Genomic DNA, 15,000 nt, shown 5'->3' with positions numbered 1-15,000 from the left:
TCCCGAAAAGGAACGCTTCTTATCGGCGAAGTGGTAATAACATTCATATACATAGTTTCTTTATTCACTCTGTCCGTGTATGGTGTGCGATAGGCTTTTTAACCAACTTTAAAAGGCTTTGTCATAAAACGTGGCGCTACTGTTTGAAATAAATACAAAAAATAGACACTTCAAAATAACTTATGAATCAACAGATGAATGCACAACTAATCACACTGATTTTGTATTTACGTGATGTATTGTGACTGTTGTATAGCTATGAATGAATGGATGCTACTATGAGCCTTCGCTATTTAGGTCAATCACACGATTCTCATTTGTTTGGAGGAGGGGTTTTTTGAGATGTGTGGAAAAAAATGTATTGTGTTTCAACGCGAAATACAGTTTTGGTAGCCTGACTCGTCCCTATGGATAGTTTTCCAAACGAATATAGGCCAGTATCAAGTTTGTGATTCATGTCTTGATGGTTGCTATGAATAAATCAACAGATGTTTCACGTGTGTGTGTGAGTGTGTGTGTGTGTATGTTTATGTGTGCTGACGTCTCTTTAGCCATATCCAGGTGTGTGTACGCATTACGCGTATTTCCCATATGCACATTTAGAAAGTTTTGACGGAGTATGAACCATAGCCTACTTGCTAAGTTCTTTTTAGTTAATCAGAGATGCTGACCCTACCAACGACGCCAGCCCACCCCCTCCAGCAGGAAATGTTGTAAGTGGGTGTGTCTGACTTTGGAAGTAGTGATGTAACTTAGTAAAAAATCATAAATCAGCATTTTCTGCCTATAGTATCTGACACTGTCTGCCTGCCTTCGGGGCCGTGCATGCCTGAAACTGGCGTGGCGTTGCACGGTGATACTGTAGGCTACACCAGTGTTCTTGTCAGTAAGAGTTTGTCTTTTTTTGTGTTGTGTGTGTGAACGCTTCCGCTGCACTAAACCGTCGCCGTAGGGGCATTCCGTTTTGACCCATTAACCTACAGTCAAGGGTTGGGGCTAACTCTAATAACCCATCGCCCCCTCAGGAACAAAAGCGCCTCTTTTAGTTGTCATACCCAGAGGAGAGGGGGATTTCTGTAGCCGTCCGCTTTTATGGCGTCCTTGTAGACTGACTGTCTTTAGAGCGGAATGGTTCCCAGAGCCGGGCCATATCAGAGCCACTCTGGAATAACGGCCAGTCTCTAGTTTCAACATGGCCGTTTCCAGCTGCCTGCCGTGCCGTCCTGATGAGGATGTCCGCCAATGGCTGAGGCATGGAAAACTGAAATTGACTCCAAAATATGTGGCGAAGGGCGACTGGAAAATGCACTCGAGTTTATGACAACCCAGTGTGCTGGAAGGAAAGTAGTATTGTAGTAATTGGGAAATATTTCAGAAATTTCAGAGAAAAATGCAATTTTGAATGAAAAGTGTTGCTGGTAGTGTCATTGTAGGGACACTTGTGAATCTCTCAACCCAAAGTAGGAAGAGTGAAGGAAGCATTTAGTTGTTGGTTTGGTTGGTCTGGGGTTAAATTCGGGGTGGCGGTTCGAGGTTGCCATGGGTGCACATATCTCTGTGGGTATCAGTGACAGGCAAAATATGTTTTACATACCAAGGCCCACGTCTCAATCAAAAACAGTTCATAGGCGTTAAAGAGTAGGTCTATGATTGATCAAACTTGACAGACTGTGCATAAACTATAAGGTCTGATCTGCACTGAAAACCCTCTGCTCATAATGTGGCAGAGTGCAAAACTAAAGCCGATGCAAATTAAACCTTTCTGTGACCTTTCTGTGAGTTTCTGTAAGGTTTTTTATGTTTATTATGTGTAAATTATGTTCATAGTACTTGTGCAGAGTGTACGTCATGGTTATGTTATGTATATTATGTGTTGTTATGTTATGGTAGGTTTGGGCGGCGTCTTGTCGCAAGAATTTCAGTGCCTAGTCTGACCCTGTGTCATTCTGTGCATCTGACAAATAAAATACTTGTAACTTGTAATCTCCTGTCTCTTCAGCCTCGTCCTTGAATAGCGTGCTTAAGTTCAGTGGCTGTTTTATGGCATGTGGCGGCGGGGCGGGCGAGGAAGGTGATGGCGCGGGGCGGGAGTGCAATCTCTGTGCATCAGTGCCTTATACAGGAGTGCAATCTCTGTGCATCAGTGTCGTATACAGGAGTGCAATCTCTGTGCATCAGTGTCGTATACAGGAGTGCAATCTCTGTGCATCAGTGGCTTTCTGTGAGTGCAATCTCTGTGTATCAGTGCAGGAGTGCAATCTCTGTGTATCAGTGCCTTATACAGGAGTGCAATCTCTGTGTATCAGTGCAATCTCTGTGTATCAGTGCCTTATACAGGAGTGCAATCTCTGTGTATCAGTGATACAGGAGTGCAATCTCTGTGCATCAGTGCCTTATACAGGAGTGCAATCTCTGTGCATCATACAGGAGTGCAATCTCTGTGTATCAGTGCAATCTCTGTGTATCAGTGCCTTATACAGGAGTGCAATCTCTGTGCATCAGTGCCTTATACAGGAGTGCAATCTCTGTGCATCATACAGGAGTGCAATCTCTGTGTATCAGTGCAATCTCTGTGTATCAGTGATACAGGAGTGCAATCTCTGTGTATCAGTGCAATCTCTGTGTATCAGTGAAGGAGTGCAGTCTCTGTGTATCAGTGACTTATACAGGAGTGCAATCTCTGTGTATCAGTGCAATCTCTGTGTATCAGTGAAGGAGTGCAATCTCTGTGTATCAGTGCAATCTCTGTGCATCAGTGCAGCCTTATACAGGAGTGCAATCTCTGTGCATCAGTGCAGCCTTATACAGGAGTGCAATCTCTGTGCATCAGTGCAGCCTTATACAGGAGTGCAATCTCTGTGCATCAGTGCAGCCTTATACAGGAGTGCAATCTCTGTGCATCAGTGATACAGGAGTGCTGGTGTTAGGCCACAACTGAAGGAGGAGAACATATTAATATGAATGAACTAATATGGATGAAAAAGTCTTTATTTATTTACATTGTACAGTTTTAGCTTAATAAGCACAGACATTAATGATGTTATATATATGGGAAATGATCAAACTAGCTTGCATTCCCTAGCCATGGTGTGATTTAAGTTGCTCTGATATTCTGTGCAAACCACGGCAGCTAGAATATCAGACCGGCTTCCATCCCGTTATGAAACAGAGGTCTCTCTGTTGGTTTCTAACGTATGGTTCTCCCTACCTTGCCGTCAATCTATCCAAGTGAATGTATGTCCAATCCAGAGTTTCTTGAAAAAGAAAATGTCCTTTATTAACTGTTCAACAACATTTTCTGTGGCTTGTAAGGACACTGAGGCTATGTAAGCTGAGCTGAACACTTGAAAGTTAAAAGCTATAAAGTTGACAATATGAAACCATTGTATCTCAAATACAAAGCCACTGGTGGTCACCACACACTATAGATACAAAAACGTATAATATAGTAACCGTAGTGATATTTTGAGCACAGGAAGTCTGTCCTCTGTCAGGTTTGATACCAACACAACAGGGCTAGCACCCCTTTTCAGACAATAGCAAACTTTCTGCACGTCTGTCTCTGTCAAGAGAACACGGAAGGGTTCTCCAACACGGGACTAGTGGAGTGTGTGGTGTGTCTCTCCGTGCCGGATATTCAGAAGATGTGCTTTCTTGAGAAGGTGCACATCCTGTGCTTTGAGGTAGGCCCTATGTGTTTATAGACGGGGCTGCGTGCTGCTATCAAAGAGCAGCTCTGCATGTGAACAGTATATGGTAGTGCGGTCTGCATTCATTTCACTTTCAATTTTCAGACAACTGTCTTCTGTGGTGTGTGTGTGTGTAATTGTGTGTGTGTGTGTGTGTGTGTGTGTGTGTGTGAGAGAAATGATAATTCTGCCATTATTCTGCATGCGCCTGTAGGACCCATCAATGGGTCTATTAATGACCCTTTGGTGTTATACTGGCATGAAGCAGTCTATTAGAACAGGAGGAGGAAGAGGAGGAGGAGGAGCAGGAGGAGTCTATTAGAGCAGGAGGAAGAGGAGAGGAGGAGCAGGAGGAGGAGAGGAGGAGGAGCAGGAGGAGGACGAGGAGGAGAGGAGGAGGAGGAGGAGCAGGAGGAGGAGGAAGAGGAGGAGGAGGAGATGATGAAGCAGTCTATTAGAGCAGGAGCAGGAGGAGGAGGAGGAGGAGGAGGAGTCTATTAGAGCAGGAGGAGGAGGAGCAGGAGGAGGAGGAGGAAGAGGAGGAGGAGGAAGAGTGTTATACTGGCATGAAGCAGGAGGAGGAGGAGGAGATGATGAAGAGTGTTCTTGTGAGGTGAACTTCACTGTCTGAAGTGAAGCTCCAGCATTGACACCTTGGGGTGCCCCGAAATCTCTAGCAACCGATTCCATTCCATAGCATACAGTACGTCCATCAGATAATGGCCGTGTCTGTTCCAGGCCGTGGTGCTGTCTGGGTGAGTCTCAGTGATCTGTGTCTCTGGGCTCGACTGCACTGGCTGTTTGGTACAGTGCTGGATATCCAAAAGGCACGGTGTGTTGATGACTGAGTGAGTCCTGTGTGCTGAGTGCTGAGTCTGTCAGAGGAGTTTGTAACAGTATATCTTCTGGTGTGTGACCTCTTTCTGAAGCCAAGGTCAAAAGTGGCTGTGTGGGCCTCATGAAATGTATTTTGTATATTGTGGAATCTGTGTAACATTGTATTCCTTCACAAAGCAGCTAAATAGTTTACTGTTCCATATTGACCCTCCACTTGCCCTCTCCTTTTCTTTCTTTCTGTCTTTACTTTCTGTCTCTTCTCTCTCTGTTTCTCTCCCTCTGTTTCTCTCTGTCTCTCTCTCTGTCTCTCTCTCTCGTATCTCTCTCTCTCTGTTTCTCTCCCTCTGTTTCTCTCCCTCTCACTCTCTCTCTCTTCTCTCTCTCTGTCTCTCTCTCTCGTATCTCTCTCTCTCTGTTTCTCTCCCTCTCTCTCTCTCATATCTCTCTCTCCCTCTCTCTCTCATATCTCTCTCTCCCTCTCTCTCTCTCTCTGTTTCTCTCCCTCCCTCTCTCTCTCTCTCTCTCTCTCTCTGTCTCTCTCTCTCCCTCTCTCTATCTGTCTCGCTCTCTCTCTCCCTCTCTTCTCTCTCTCGCTCCCTCTCTCTCTTCTCTCTCTCCCTCTCTCTGTCTCCCGCCCTCTCTTCTCTCTCTCTCTGTCTCTCTCTCCCTCTCTCTCTCTCTCTGTCTCTCTCTCCCTCTCTCTCTCCCTCTCTCTCTCCCTCCCTCTCTCTCTCTCTGTTTCTCTCCCTCTCACTCTCACTCTCTCTGTCTCTCTCTCCCTCTCTCTCTCTCCCTCTCTCTCTTCTCTCCCCCTCTCTCTCTCTCTCTTCTCTCCCTCTCTCTCTGTTTCTCTCCCTCTCTCTCTCCCTCCCTCTCTCTCTCTCTCCCCCTCTCTCTCTCTGTCTCTCTCCCTCTCTCTCTCTCTCCCTCTCTCTCTTCTCTCTCTCTCTCTCTCTCTCTCTCCAGGTAGTATCCTTCATTGATTTCGTGTGCTTTGTGGTGTCCACTGCCGCTGCGTTGGTCACTGCTCCTCTCATTGAGTTCCTGGCGGCTCTCTTCCTGCTCTTCGCCTACTCCACCAAGATCAACGAGCGCTTCAAGGGCTTCCACTGGCCACTCATGGTAACTTAGGATAACGCCCGGGGCAGGGGGCAGATTCAGCTCCACAGCTCACACCCAGGGGCAGATTGAGCTCCACAGCTCACACCCAGGGGCAGATTCAGCTCCACAGCTCGCCCCGGGGCAGATTCAGCTCCACAGCTCACACCCAGGGGCAGATTCAGCTCCACAGCTCGCCCCGGGGCAGGGGCTCAGTAGTGTCCCAACTAGCGGATGCCTTCAACATACAGTACATGTGCAGCAGCTCTTCACACATACTGTAGATTCTGTACTGACACCTTCTGCTCCCCCACTTCCTGTTAAGATGATGATGGTGGCAAACATATTTATTTATCTCACCCTTCATACTCATACCGTCAAATATTTACTATTATCACTTCTTGGACTCTCCACTTCTTTGCACTATTGTTGTGTTAAAAATTCACAGCTCCTGTATGTTGACATTCCTCCTTGTATATACTTTTTTAGACTTCTAAGACCGTTGCACTGTTTGTATTGTATTATTTTTGTGTTGTGAAGTATATTCTGTGTAAGCACACTGAGAGCCACTTTACCAAGTGTCAAATTCCTTGTTTGTGCAAACTTACTTGGCCAATAAAATCTGATTCTGATTCTGATATTGTTATGACAGTAATGGTAATCATGGTGATGCTAAGCTTCATGTTAGAGTTCTGCTTACTTGTGCCTCCTTGGCCTGTTGTGTGTGTGCTTATTGTGTGCTAAATGCATTATCACCTCTAACTGTGCTTTTTTCTACCCCAACACCCCCCCCCCCCACACACACACACACTCCCTGTGTCTTTATCTCCCTTATGTAGGACTTTTTGCGTTGTGTCAGCGCATCCATCATTTTTTTCATCATCTCCATAATCTCTGTGTCCAAGTATCCTGATGCAGCTTCCAAAGCAGCAGGGGTAAGTCAGACGATGTGTGTGTGTGTGTGTGTGTGTGTGTGTGTTTCTGTGTGTGTGTGTGTGTGTGTGTGTTTCTGTGTGTGTGTGTGTGTGTGTGTGTCAAAAGATCTGAAGCTGTGTAGAGTTACTCATTTAAATGCCATATCGAGTTTAAGTATGTCATGGTATATTCTGTTTAGAATTTCTAGACAAAGTGAATTAGTTGCTTGAAACTGGTTTTCTGCATATCGGTATCACAGTCGTTCTCATTCTCTCTTTCCCTTCCAGTTATTCGGTTTCATCGCCACCATATTCTTTGCACTGGACTTCTACTTGATCTTTAACGACCTCGCCAACTTCCTCAAAGCCGGAGGGGGGGCAGAGTCACATGACGACCCGCCAACACCCCCAGGTAAACACTCCCCTTTTCTCCCTGAACTTGATATGGCAGAAGGAGGTTCTCTTGTCGAGCGCAACACCCCCAGGTAAACTTCCCTTTTCTCCCTGAACTTGATATGGCAGAAGGAGGTTCTCTTGTCGAGCGCAACACCCCCAGGTAAACACTCCCCTTTTCTCCCTGAACTTGATATGGCAGAAGGAGGTTCTCTTGTCCAGTGCTCTCCATTCTCTTTCAGTCGCAGCCACTGAAGACTGTGGTGTTTATAGAGTTTTTAGTTCGTTTATTTTATTTAGCGTCCGTTTGTCTTAGTCATACAGTGTTTGTATTATCAGTGGTGGCGGCGCTCTGAGCTCCATCACAGCCATGTCCCGTCTGCTGGATGCCCACTGATGTGGCAGAAAGATGACTGATGCTTGATGTTGCAAAATATGGCGTAGCCTGCAATTGATTCCCGTCCTAACTGGCACTTCGACTAGTGCGTAACTTGCAATTACAGCAGTTACATTTCTGCACTTCTTTTTTTATTTCATTTTGTTTTATTTCTTATGTAAAGTAGTATTCATTGTTACACCAGGTTCTATTGCTCGTAGGTTGACTATTCTCTCCCTTGTACATCGCTTTGGACAAAAGCGTCTGCTAAATGACTAAATGTAAATGTAATGTAATGATGGAGATATCAAATCACGTTCATACAACATTATAAGACAGACATCCACGGTGCATCTGGTTTTGCTGGTTTGGTTGTCAGCTCCATGTTATAAGAAGGGTCTGCTCCGTTGGTTATGCTGGATTGGGCTGGAGGTCCTGTTCCACCCACCACAACATGACAGGAAATGAGGTCAAATTAAATTAGAGTGTTGCAACTTCCTCATTGTGATTTATGTTGTAAGGAGTGGTGCTGTACTGCAAGTGTGTGGAGTACAGCACATGCCATATGGACATCTGCATTCAGTCAGCACGCCTCAGTCATTTTGATCATTTCACCTTTTTGCCTTTATTCAGATAGGACAGTGAAGGTTTGGACAGGAAATGAGCTGGAGAGAAGAGGTGGGGAGTGGGATCGGGAAATGAGCTGGAGAGAAGAGGTGGGGAGTGGGATCGGGAAATGGCCTTGGGTCATTGCGCCACAGCTCTGCCATCATTTCAGTGTTTTAATCCACATCCCTGTTCATACAGTGCCCTCCCCCAGGGCCCTCGAGGTCCATGTGGACCACCACAGAACTGTCCTATCAAAACCAGAGCCTAATAGGAATTAGTAGAAATAACTTTGATCGCAGATCGGCCTGATGTATGACTTACAAACTCCCTGTGTTTATTTTGAGGTGTCATTGCCAGAGCTCAGCTAAGACGATCTCTAGGGACCGTTCACTTCCTTCAGAAACGAGTGCCAGATCTGCTTCTCTCATCTCGCTCTCTCTCTCTCTCTTCTTCTTCTCCTAGATGACTCAGATTCGGACTCAGACTGAGGACCAGGGGGTTTTCCAGAAAGTCACTGGGGCTGAGGCGTCCGTACTTGTGCCTGATGGAAAACAAGAACTCCCTTCATGACTAAAGACCACTGATCTTCCACCACTACAGATGAATGCTGTATTGTACCTCACACTCACTGATAATAGTCAAAAGCTAATGGTCTTCTGGACTCTCACTGAAGTGTTCTGCTTTGGGCACATTAAGTGAAGGCCTCACAGACTTATTTGTTTGTTTACAACGCCTCCCACTCCTTATCCACCCCCCCCCCCCTTCGCTGTGTTAGAGTATGCTTGAAGCTGTGAATGTCTCACAGTATTTGTCCTAGCTTGCTCTGAATGTGTTTACTGTTCTAGCTAAATCAGGCAAGGTCACAGGAGACAGGTCACATGACTTGAACCTTTTTTAAGTACTGAATCCCGATAGATCAAATGTGTAATGTGTGTTTTTAACTGCATTAGCCTGAGTATGTCTGTCCTTGTCTTAGCATGTTTAAAAACATGTACCAGTTGGGAGATAAAACCGTTAAGAGTAAAATTAGAGTAGCACATTTGCTTGTTGCTGAAGGAGAAAGCCTCCCGAGTGCAACTGCATTTGGGCCCTCTTCAGGTGTAGAGCCTTAGAGGCAGTACGAGCGCTCAGATGGCTTTACCTCTTATTACCTTCTTAAAAAGGCTCATTTGTACGTACAGACTTTAAAAGGTAACAGCAAAACTAATATTGGTATCGAGAAGTTATGCCATTGCCTTTAAAGGCTAATAGCACTTCCGCCCAGGAACTGCACTATGTTTTACGCTTTCACAAACCAAGGGATGAGTCCTGCGCTGTCACATTTAGAGAGGCACGATAAGCATTATCATTAGATGAATACTGTATAGCCATAAGGCCCATAATGTTCCACATTAGTGTGTAGAATGAGTGTGTTTGGAGGCAGTAAAACAGGGACACTTTAGATATCTCAACTATCGGAAAGCATTGGTTTACGCTATGATTTTGGTTAAGCAGAATTACAGCTCTGGGTTCGTGAAAACATAGACAGACAGAGAGAGAGAGAGAGAGAAAGAAAGAAAGAGAGAGAGAGAAAGAAGGAGTTGCTGAATTAAAAGAGGCTTGCAAGGCGTAGGCTACCACCAATTAGATTAAGCTTTTTTTTACAGTTTTATTTTTGCTGGAAGGCACTAAAACCCATGGTTATATATACACAACATGCACTGCTAATGCCACAGTCTTCCTTACTTAATCTCAACACGTGTGTGTGTGTGTTTGTGTGTGAGTGTGTGTTTGACACTGATTGTCATATGAAACTCCAAGCTTACCTCTTAACACAGGAAGTTTTTTCAACTGAAAGCCATGTACATTCAATAAACACAAACACGTTCTTAAAAATCACTGCCTATGTGTGTGTGTGTTTCAAACGAGGCCATAACATGCCTAACGTGAATTAAACAGGCACCATGCTAATGCTAATGTATGAGCTAAATGAACAGACAACAGTGCTACGTCTGGAATCATTTAATTCATTGTAAGTTTGCAGACTCAGACCATGTGCACCCCACGATTACCATTTAGTAAATCTACATAGATTTCTATAAATACAAAAATACACATTTGAGTACTGATCCATAATCCATAGAGTACACACCAGTACTAGTGAAACAGAACGAATCCATAGAGTACACACCGGTACTAGTGAACTAGTGACACACCCACAGAACGAATCCATAGAGTACACACCAGTACTAGTGAACGCTAGTGAAACACCTACAGAACGAATCCATAGAGTACACACCAGTACTAGTGAACGCTAGTGAAACACCTACAGAACGAATCCATAGAGTACACACCAGTGCTAGTGAACGCTAGTGAAACACCTACAGAACGAATCCATAGAGTACACACCAGTACTAGTGAACGCTAGTGAAACACCTACAGAACGAATCCATAGAGTACACACCAGTGCTAGTGAAACACCCACAGAACTTATCCATAGAGCAGTGGTTCTCAAACTAGGGGTCGGGACCCCAAGTGGGGTCGCCAAACGTTTTTTTGGGGGTCGCAAAATGATCTTGCTGCCCTGTGCATACAGTCTATCAGAAATGGTGTTCGCGAGGGGGGTCGCGAGACTTGGCAAATGGATTTTATGGGGGCCCCGGACAAAAAGTTTGAGAACCACTGCCATAGAGTACACACCAGTTCGTTAGTGAAACAGAACTAATCCATAGGGTTCACACCAGTACTAGTGCTAGTGAAACAGAACTAATCCATAGGGTTCACACCAGTACTAGTGCTAGTGAAACACCTACAGAAATCAACTTGAGCTGAAATGGAGAGCGGAACAGTTACTGCCCTTGTTTAAAACAGCATAACACCCATTTTTACAATGTCAGTAAAAAAAAAAAAAATTAAAAATCAACTCCAGGCAGTCATAAGACTTCAATAAACAGATATACGTGTGTGATTCAAGGGTGTTCAAGCACAAACTCCCCAAACTAGGTCATATTTACACATTGCTCTGGTTTGCTGAAGCCTTCTGCTAAAAAGGTGATTGGTCCAAAACCAAGTGCTTGACGCTGAAGCAACAACTTGAGAGGCTGGTCAGTTTGTGCACAGTATCATTGGCCAAAGAAGAGCGCTCTGGTATTGACATGCCAAAGCAGAGCCTAAGACATTTCATTTCATTCCTCCAAAGACACACACTTAAGACACTTATTATATAAATACACACACTAGTGATTGTCTATAACATCGTAAGCTCACCCAAAACACATTATCTCAGCATTAAATCAGCTCATCCTTCGACACGTCTCCTTCAAATAATCAAATCAAATCTTCCTGAAGCTATCCAGCTACAACAAGAGAAACATACAAATAAAAGGAAAGAAAAATCACATCCACGGAACCAGAATATTAAGACACAGGAGTATGTTGGAAAGAGCTAACATAAGGAGCCCAGAGAGCCGGGCTGGACTCGGCCCAGACGTGGCCCGGACGTGGCGCTGACGTCAGCCGGATCTCCGCCACATCCATGCCGGAGTCAGAGGCTAACAGGAAATGATGCGCCTGTTTATTTTTTTTCATTTATTTGTAGAGAATGACTTCAATATGAACACTAAACTAACTCCTCAGGCTGGTCCTTCTAGGTGATGGATCACACACACACACACACACACACACACACACACACACACACAATGTAAGCACTATGTGGAGTGAATCCATCACTGGCAGCTGCGCTGATACAGAACTTTATACTTCTACCGCAAGGCACTCTGGAAAGGTGCTTGACCCCCCCCCCCCATACATCAACTTTCTCTCACACACTCACACACAGCCCAACACACACACAGCCCAACACACACACAGTCACTTGAGCCTAATACAAAGGATTATGGAGGGTTAAGACTTGCTGTTCTTCGTAGCTTCACACTGAAAGACAAGGTTGAAAAATAAAATGTCCTTGTGACAAATTGATTGAAACACACACACACAAAACCAACACAAACATGTGTTTGTACACACAACATCCTTCAAATGGATCAAAATATACAAAATAAAAACATTAACGCCTGACATGAGACAAAGAATAAAAGGTAGAAACAATGTACTGATAGTCATACTTTGAATATGGAAATAAAACACCAGCACATGGTCGACATGACCAAATGAGGTTAGATACACGTCAGCATGACACGAATACCTTCATACTGTTGCGTCACGTACACTGTAGTTCTACATATGTACAAAACCTCCATGTCTATGGACACACGCACGCACACACACACACACACACACTAAAAAGACTACATTAGGACGAAATGAAATCATAGCGTGAGTGCAGGTGAACTCTGGTGGTTGCTATTTCCACATTAGTGTCGCACTTCTTTCTCTAGCACTAAAAATAGCCTCCTTCTCCGCAAAACACAACAATTCTCAATGTTGTGTCCACTTTAGAAGTTTGGCCTGGCTCAGGGCCTCCATTAGAAGAAGACCACCACAGCCTGAACAGAGAGCAACCTCATTCGTGTCCAATAAACCATGTTAGCCTTTCATACCATTGGGCGACACGGTCTTTACGTTTTGACAGGTCAATTCTAACATTCAACACCTGACAGCCCTTCCTGGCCACACACACACCTGAGATTCCTAGCTTAATGTTTACTTGACTTCAGGTCAAGAGTTTCTCTTTAGTGTACCTCACGCTTCCAGTACCGCCTCTGTCACTGCCCTCATATTTGATGTCAACAACGTCAACAACAACAACATGTGGCCATATCATGTTACATTTGTCAGTGGCATATATTAACCAGCTAAAGCAAAAGGTTGTAATTCCAAAGGTCTTCATCTCTTCACTCACGTGTCTCAATCACCTTGCTACAATGGATATCAAATATTTACATGATCTGGCGTATGTAGCTCATACACTGCTTGCAAATCTGTATGAAGGTTTTTAGATATAGTGTCAACTTGTGTTAGATATATAGTGTCAACCTGTCAGCTGCAGCTTCTATGAAGGAGCCTTGCCCAGAGCTACCTAACACACATGTAGTGACTGCTTGGCAGTGTGTGTGTTTGTGTGTGTGTGTGTGTGTTACAGGACACCTCACATGATGCACAAGCTTAGGAGCTCCTCAACAAGCCTGGTGTGTATTTGTTTTTCTAGTAATAGATGGTGTGTATGGCTCAGATACACGTGTCATAAGCCTGTCATAAGCCTGTCATAATGCTTCTTAGAAAGTCCATGTGGCATGTCCAACAGTGTGTGTCCTTAATCTTCATGGGTGACGTCAGGAGATCTTGGCGATCCATGAATGTCTAGTCTGCTGCTCAGTTTACAATACACAAAATACACACATCCTTCAATACACACATCCTTCAATACACACATCCTTCAAACTGAGAATCATGGCAGTCTCAGGGTTTAAAAGCATTTTAAAAAACAAATAGTTGTGTGTGCATGTGTGTGTGTGTGTGTGTGTGTGTGTCAGGATTGCACACAAACAGTACTGTGACTCTCTCTCATGTGACTCAATTCTAGCGAACAATGACGATAACAATCCACCATCGTGTGTGTGACAGAGGTCCAGAGGTCCAGAGGTCCAGAGGTCCAGAGGTCCACGGCTCCAGTCTTTGAGGCCGCGGGGGTGAAAAGCCCTCATGGTGGCACTGTTGGGCCAAGCCGAGCCAAGCCGAGCCGTGCCGAGCCGGGCCAAGCCCGTCCATGCGAAGGGTCCGGCAGAAAGGGGGTGATGGGGATGAGTGGAGGGAGGGGCCGCGTGGGGGGAACGGCCCGTGCCGATTGGTCACTACATCTCAGGCCGCGCCTCCACCTCGCCGCGGGAGGCCGTGCGGGCGCGCATGTACTCGCTGCTGGTCAGCTGGCCCGCCTGCCCCTCCCCCCTCCGCCAGCGCCGCACCGCCAGGTAGCAGTTGGCCGCGTACACGGCCGTCACCAGGAAGCCAAACACCTGCGGCACAGCACACACACACACACACACACACACACACACACACACACACAGCACCACTCTTAGTCACAATTTACATGCATCCAACTGCACACAGACACATGCAAATACCCTGGACTGGGTGTGTGAGTACACAGGATCCTTTCCAATGGGGGCGGGGGGGGGGAGGTCAGAGGTCAAGAGATAAAGCACACATACAGATCACTGATCAAACTTATCCACCTCCAACTGATTTATAATAAGAAACTTTATTTATATAGCACCTTTCATGCAAAAGAATGCAGCTCAGGAAACGTTATGAATGTAAGAAAGTAGAAAAACACAGACTGTACCATAAAGGGATGTTAGGATAAACACACACATAAACACAGATAAGTTTATGTGTGTTTGTGTTTAAACACACACAACATAAAACACACACACACACGTTCCAGTGAGTTACACACAGGGCCAGGAATGAATCATTGCGTCTTTCCCTGGCTTGGGGGCTGGCTGCAGTATTTGTGCTTTACCCACAATCCCCGGCGTGTATGCAAAGCTAGGGGATTTTAGAGGCGCCCTCGGGCTCCACAGGAGTCTCCCACTGAGAACATCTGCCCTCGCAAACCACCCAGCACCTCCCCTACGGCCCAGCGCTGCCTAGCTCAGCCCACTCCACCCAGCACCTCCCCTACGGCCCAGCCCACTCCACTCAGCACCTCCCCTACGGCCCAGCGCTGCCTAGCTCAGTCTGGCTTAGCTCAGCCCGCACGGCTCAGACAAGCACAGCAGGACAACATGCCCACACACACACACACACACACGCACACACACGCACACACACACGCACACACCACAGACCGGACAGACAAGGACAAATAAGGAAGAATACAGGGGGACTGGATTTGACTATAGTGATACATAGCTAGTGCTAATGCTAATCCTAGAGAACAGGTGAGATTGGCACAACAGACCAGAGACAGAACACTACAGGAACACACACACACACACACACACACACACACACACTACAGGACAGGCAAACACAGCAGAGAGAGGTGACAGAACACAACAGGACAGGCAAACACACACACACACACACACACACACACCACAGAACAGGCAAACACACACACACACACACACACTAC

General features: G+C 45.6%; 2 protein-coding genes across 2 annotated transcripts in view; one reads left to right on the top strand and one right to left on the bottom strand.

Annotated features, from left to right (window-relative positions):
• The window catches only part of cmtm3 (CKLF-like MARVEL transmembrane domain containing 3), a 10,208-nt gene extending 417 nt beyond the window's left edge, over positions 1 to 9,791 (top strand). The window contains exons 1-5 of the mRNA XM_012824795.3: positions 1 to 33; positions 5,493 to 5,648; positions 6,464 to 6,559; positions 6,827 to 6,950; positions 8,379 to 9,791. The exon at positions 1 to 33 is cut by the window's left edge and continues 417 nt beyond it. Coding sequence (XP_012680249.1) covers positions 1 to 33; positions 5,493 to 5,648; positions 6,464 to 6,559; positions 6,827 to 6,950; positions 8,379 to 8,404 — 435 coding nt within the window. The 3' untranslated portion in view covers positions 8,405 to 9,791. The remainder of the gene's footprint in view (positions 34 to 5,492; positions 5,649 to 6,463; positions 6,560 to 6,826; positions 6,951 to 8,378) is intronic.
• Positions 9,792 to 9,902: 111 nt separating this feature from the next.
• The window catches only part of cmtm4 (CKLF-like MARVEL transmembrane domain containing 4), a 33,265-nt gene continuing 28,167 nt past the window's right edge, over positions 9,903 to 15,000 (bottom strand). Inside the window, exon 4 of the mRNA XM_031568738.2 lies at positions 9,903 to 13,870. Coding sequence (XP_031424598.1) covers positions 13,709 to 13,870 — 162 coding nt within the window. The 3' untranslated portion in view covers positions 9,903 to 13,708. The remainder of the gene's footprint in view (positions 13,871 to 15,000) is intronic.

The sequence above is a fragment of the Clupea harengus genome, chromosome 6 (assembly GCF_900700415.2).
Source record: "Clupea harengus chromosome 6, Ch_v2.0.2, whole genome shotgun sequence".
In the NCBI taxonomy this organism is placed as follows: Eukaryota; Metazoa; Chordata; class Actinopteri; order Clupeiformes; family Clupeidae; genus Clupea; species Clupea harengus.
This window is presented reverse-complemented; position numbering and strand designations above follow the sequence as displayed.